Source organism: Hoplias malabaricus, chromosome 7, assembly GCF_029633855.1.
Source record: "Hoplias malabaricus isolate fHopMal1 chromosome 7, fHopMal1.hap1, whole genome shotgun sequence".
Taxonomy (NCBI): Eukaryota; Metazoa; Chordata; class Actinopteri; order Characiformes; family Erythrinidae; genus Hoplias; species Hoplias malabaricus.
Genome location: NC_089806.1, coordinates 38134681 through 38141201, shown reverse-complemented (window position 1 = coordinate 38141201; position 6521 = coordinate 38134681). Strand labels below are relative to the sequence as shown.

Here is a 6521-nt window from a genome sequence, read left to right as displayed (position 1 = left end):
TTTGGTTTATCGCCTGATTGCCCTAAAGAATAAAGTGCACATGCAAGATGTAAAGAAAATGGGACTCAATGCAAAGCCTGATAGACCACTAAAACTGTCTCCACCAATGATTTTATCTTTGACAGAGTGTCAAAATTAAGCTTAAGCTAATTAAGTTTTCCTCCGGGTGACTGTCTGTGAGGAGTGTGGTGTGTTCTCCCTGTGTCTGCGTGGGTTTCCTCCGGGTGACTGTCTGTGAGGAGTGTGGTGTGTTCTCCCTGTGTTTGGATGGGTTTCCTCCGGGTGACTGTCTGTGAGGAGTGTGGTGTGTTCTCCCTGTGTCTGCGTGGGTTTCCTCCGGGTGACTGTCTGTGAGGAGTGTGGTGTGTTCTCCCTGTGTCTACGTGGGTTTCCTCCGGGTGACTGTCTGTGAGGAATGTGGTGTGTTCTCCCTGTGTCTGCGTGGGTTTCCTCCGGGTGACTGTCTGTGAGGAGTGTGGTGTGTTCTCCCTGTGTCTACGTGGGTTTCCTCCGGGTGACTGTCTGTGAGGAATGTGGTGTGTTCTCCCTGTGTCTGCGTGGGTTTCCTCCGGGTGACTGTCTGAGGAGTGTGGTGTGTCTCCCTGTGTCTGCGTGGGTTTCCTCCGGGTGACTGTCTGTGAGGAGTGTGGTGTGTCTCCCTGTGTCTGCGTGGGTTTCCTCCGGGTGACTGTCTGTGAGGAGTGTGGTGTGTTCTCCCTGTGTCTGCGTGGGTTTCCGCCGGGTGACTGTCTGAGGAGTGTGGTGTGTTCTCCCTGTGTCTGCGTGGGTTTCCTCCGGGTGACTGTCTGTGAGGAGTGTGGTGTGTTCTCTCTGTGTCTGCGTGGGTTTCCTCCAGGTGCTCCGGTTTCCTCCCACAGTCCAAAAACACACGTTGGTAGGTGGATTGGTGAATTAAAAGTGTCCGTAGGTGTGAGTGAATGTGTGTGTGTGAGTGTGTGTTGCCCTGTGAAGGACTAGCGCCCCCTCCAGGGTTTATTCCCACCTTGCGCCCAATGATTCCAGGTAGGCTCTGGACACACTGCGACCCTGAACTGGATAAGGGTTACAGATAATTACTGAACTTTATGTGAATATTAATACAACAATGTTCTGCATCATATACATCACATCCATGACAATGTATGCATTTAAATGGATATCTGACCCATTTGTTTCTGAATCATCAGCTCTCCCACTGAAACTACATCCAACTACATGAACAAAGAAACATGAGAACCAAAGACTTTATTCACGTTACAATCTGTCTCATCTTTCTGTCCCTGAGTACTTTTTGCATCCACATATTTGTGTCAGACCAGGTTTTCAGCACTGACAGCCATCAAAAGAAGTTTTTATTTGACTGGACTCTAAAACAAGTTCATATTTCACCTGCGCTTTTGTATGTTGTGGCTATGTGAATGTGACACCGTGTCCATCAAAATTCCCAGGAATGATCATCCAGGCAGCAGTCACAAATGGACTAGGAACCCCTTATCTGGAGCAGACACTGAATCTAAGCCACTGGTGACTAATGAGGGGAAAGGATTTTAATTTTCATTTGCATGTTTTATTGTAAACTCATTGTAAAACTGTGCATTGAAATGAAACATTTTGCAGTCGTTTCATTTGGGAGAGTTCAAATTCCCTTAAACAACTGTACCCAGTCTTGGCAAAGGATGTGAGCTTTGAATGTAATACCATCACTTTCTATGTGCTGTCTTTCAGCAGAATATTCAGAGAGAGAGAGAGAGACAGAACGAGAGAGAAGTCCAAATAGATAAATACTTGAGATACTGAAGAGAGTAAAAGCAAGAATTAAAAAAATACCAATAATCATATTTTTATATCATTATAATGATATTAAATAGAAGAAAAAACTGACACTCCTTTTAATAATTGACCTTTATTTTTCAAATTATATACATTATGATCACATTTTCCATGTACTATAACGTAAAAAATGAATAAGAAAGCTCACAGTGGAAAACTGTGCACATGAGGTAATGACAAATAAAGCCATTCGAGTATAAATTTCTCTGCATCATGTGTCATAGTCGACACAGACCCTGCACTATTCTTCATTTATGGCTATTGTCAGACAGCGACGGTAAACAAAAACTGCATATCAAACTTTCCTCCTTATTTCAAGAGCCTTCTTCATAGAAGTCCTCAGGCAGCGAGTATCCAAAGAGCCTGAAATCCGCTTCATAGATTTGGTAGAGTTTTTTCCTCCACTCGATGGGGATTGTGGAAAACCAGGTCTTTATCCAACTCTCCTCGGTCCTGTTGCCGGTGCCCGGTGGAAAACGGACAATGTGGTCGACCTTAAGGATGCGCAGAAGGTGCTCAGCATCCTCATCCATGGTCTCCATTTTGCCAATAAAATCATACTCAATTTGGCACGGATGACACAAGTGGTGCACCTCTCTCCAGTGCTCTTCGAAAGAGTCTCCCTCCTCGTCAGGAAGGTCCAGAATGTACTGGATGAATTCAGAGAAGGATGGACGAATGCCAGCTGTGTGAGCTTGCTCCGCACTGATCAACGGGTACAGGAACCGGTACCTTCTCATTATCGGAATCGCCAGGGCCTTGTAGAAGTAGTCGTTTTTCTTTTCAAACTTGTCCCGGTAGGCAGAGATGAGTCTAACAAAAGGATTTCTGACAAACAGAAACTTTTTATACTTCTTGATCTTCCATTTCATCATGCTCCTGTGGGACCGGTTCAGATATATGACGTTATTCCCATGAATAAGGTCTCTGGGAATCTCCGAGTGATTTCTGTAGGGAGTGCCGTTGACCTTGAGACTCTCGCTCAGAAATATCATGATGCTTTTCCACTCTGTGCATGCAACCTTGGGAACGTAACAGTAGATTATCCCACGCCGGTCGTCCACAATAAGGTTGGCCAACTGACTCCCCGGGATGTCATCAAATGTGGGTCTCCTTAAAACATGGAAAGTGGCATTGTGTCTGCAAATGTCATGAATCAGCCTTTTCCTGGAGTACTGTCTGTGTTGCAGATTCAGCCACTTCTGTCCTGTTAGTTTTGTGACATCAAGACTCTCCAAATCTTCATCAGACATTGGATATCCACTGGTCCCCCAGCTGAGAGTTCCGTACCTGAAGCTGCCATGACCAGAAGGGGATGGGAGCTGGTCTCCTGGACGACTTGAATACAGCTGTAGATAGGTGCCATGAACAGTGCTAGGAGAAAAAAACTTGGTTTCGCTCACATCTAAGCACCAGAAATACACAAAGACCAATGAGAAGGATATCAGAAAAAAGAAAAGCTGCAGAAGTCTTGGCAATTTCATCTTTCCCCAATAGCTGAGAATGACTAACCAAAAGTATACGTTCAGTTGTAAATAATATGTGGATAATTTATTTAAGGAGGCAGCCCTCCTCATGCAAAAGAATACACTCGCCAAACTGGTTCTGAACATGATATATGCCTGCCCCAAATTTCAGTGACCTAATCACATAATATACTACGACGGTCTTACTGTGGTTTCCCTGTCCTGATTTTTTTTAACCCTTACTCGTCTCTAGTCCTTTCTTGTAATGGTTACCTTTGCTATAAGTAACCCTAATGACTCTCTGTCTCTTTTCTTGGAAGACTTTGCACCTGTCTTGTTAAGTTTAGTTTTCTTCATTTATTGTATTTGTTTACTTGTCTGTTTTGTTTTCATCCTACCTCTATCAGTGACTATTGGTCACCAAATACAATCATGTCAATTAAAACTCTACAATGAGTACACGGGGCGGCATGGTGGCGCAGCAGGTAGGTGTCGCAGTCACACAGCTCCAGGGGCCTGGAGGTTGTGGGTTCGTTTCCCGCTCCGGGTGACACTCTGTGAGGAGTGTGGTGTGTTCTCCCTGTGTCTGCGTGGGTTTCCTCCGAGTGACTGTCTGTGAGGAGTGTGGTGTGTTCTCTCTGTGTCTGCGTGGGTTTCCTCCGGGTGACTGTCTGTGAGGAGTGTGGTGTGTTCTCTCTGTGTCTGCGTGGGTTTCCTCCGGGTGACTGTCTGTGAGGAGTGTGGTGTGTTCTCTCTGTGTCTGCATGGGTTTCCTCCGGGTGACTGTTTGTGAGGAGTGTGGTGTGTTCTCTTTGTGTCTGCGTGGGTTTCCTCTGGGTGACTGTCTGTGAGGAGTGTGGTGTGTTCTCTCTGTGTCTGCGTGGGTTTCCTCCGGGTGACTGTCTGTGAAGAGTTGGTGTGTTCTCCCTGTGTCTGCGTGGGTTTCCTCCGGGTGCTCCGGTTTCCTCCCACAGTCCAAAAACACACGTTGGTAGGTGGATTGGCGACTCAAAAGTGTCCGTAGGTGTGAGTGAATGTGTGTGTGTGTGTGTGTGTGTCTGGTTGCCCTGTGAAGGACTGGCGCCCCCTCCAGGGTGTATTCCTGCCTTGCGCCCAATGATTCCAGGTAGGTTCTGGGCCCACCCCGACCCTGATTTGGGTAAGCGGTTACAGATAATGAATGAATGAATGAACAAACAATGAGTACACTTCAATAAATTTGAGGTGTGTTTTATTAAGCCATAAACAATCAGCTTTTAAAAACTTTTTTGTGGTATGTAATTTTGTCATTTGCTACAAAGTAGAAAATGCTGGGTGATTATTTTTTAAATATATTGATTCCATTATTTTTGCCAACTTAGTGCATCTTCAAAAAACATATCTTTATTTATCTGCTAACAACCTTGAGAATACCTCTCATACAGAACACCATTTCCACAGAACAAAGACGAGACTGAGACGACTATAAACCCAGAGCTAGATAAAATGAGGTCATAAAATGTATAGTAAGGAGATAACACGTCAGATATGTAATCATCAGCAATGCCATGAATAGTATTACGGGTGAAAAGTAATACTTTATATGGAATCCAGGGAGACACAGGTAAAAAGTGCGGGTGGTATAGATGTGAAAAACTTCCCCTGGTGCTTATAAATATAAATTAAAAGTGGTCCAAGTACTTACCCATGTAGAACATACAGTAACAGTTGCTGGGGATACTAACAATGTTCTGCAGATTACTGAAGTAAGAATGAAAATAAATGAGGTCTTACCAAAGCTACTATGTACCTGCACCAGCAGAGCAAGGAGATGCATTGTACAGAATAAACCCAAATAATTTTAAACAATTTAAACCTTATAAGATGCAAAATTTTATAATTTCATAAATTCAACCTGCTCTAGTACAACAGTAGCTACAACCTAATTCTCCATGCTAAAAATGGATGACAAAAAGACAGTTATATGGATCAACACTGGTAACATCTGCTAGCAACTGATCCATAATCTAAGTTATGCACAGCAGAGAGAATTAAAATTGTTCAATATAATTTGGCTTAAAAAGACAGGACACCATATAAAAATAGTGAACAACATGTATAATATTCTTGTTAGAGTATTACCGCTGAATAAAAAGCATACTGAACAGAATTCAGTGCATTTCTGTACCATAATGAATGGTGATTGTATATCTCAGCATGCACAGTCAATCCGGATTTCTTGCACTGTCGTTGCAGACATGTCCCAACCATTTTAAGAGTCCTCAGTTCAATGCTGTGCATCATAGCAAACGGTAATTATTTTAAATTCATACAGATCCTTACATAATCTGATATTTGGAGATCTCTACTAATTAGATTACCCTCAAACAGGCCACAAATACAAACCAAACCAAGTGTGTGCATGAAATTCAGTTACCTTTTTGTAAAAAACAGTGATTCAATTCCAAGTAACAGTTTAAGAAAGAAATGATCTGATCTGTACCTGTAAGAAATCTATCCTGAAATAGCACTGGGTGATGTCATGTTAGTTGTGTAATTCACCCTGAGGGTTTGTAGTGTTTTGAGTAGCTGAGTGAATATGAACACTGACTTTTAGGCTCATTATTCATTTAAAAAACAAACAAACAAACAAAACAAAAACAGATCTGTACTGGGATTGACCATTGCTCAAGGTTTCAGCTTCATCACAGCAATCTGAGCCAAGTTCATTTGACAATTTGAAAAAAGTCTGAGTGTACATGAATATTAAAATAACACAGCAACTGGTAATTACAACACAACGCAACCCAGAGATAAACAGACTTAGGTTCATGAGGCTGATACGGCAGTTCACACACAAACACAATTCGTTGTCAAAAATGTGTTTTAAAGGATGTGTTGATCAGTAACAATCAGAGCACACCTCAAGGTAAGATATAGACACATCTAGCACTTCTTGTGTGATTGCTGGAAATAGTGGCACAGAGCTACTGTGCTTTCTTTGTAAGGATATGTCTCCACCTAGAGGGTCAGTGCACACTGATTTTATAACAGTATCATACTCACTTCATTTTATTATGTGAGAGAAAGCGAGAGGGGCACTCAGTAGGACAGACGCTTTTAATGCACTGAAACAGGCTCTACAAAGGACAGAGAAACCCACAAGTCATTTTATACAGCAGGTGTCCCTTGGAAGGAGCCAGATGATTACTATATTGCAAGGTCCTTCCTACGCTTGCAGGAAAG

At 42.9% G+C, this 6521-nt stretch overlaps 1 protein-coding gene across 1 annotated transcript; it reads right to left on the bottom strand.

Annotated features, from left to right (window-relative positions):
• Positions 1-2144: 2144 nt before the first annotated feature.
• On the bottom strand, positions 2145-4984 carry LOC136702740 (carbohydrate sulfotransferase 12-like). Its single transcript, XM_066677884.1, has 2 exons — positions 4981-4984; positions 2145-3235 (listed from the first exon to the last, which is right to left on the bottom strand). The coding sequence occupies exons 1-2, from the start codon at positions 4982-4984 to the stop codon at positions 2145-2147; spliced, it is 1095 nt and encodes a 364-aa protein (XP_066533981.1).
• Positions 4985-6521: the final 1537 nt, after the last annotated feature.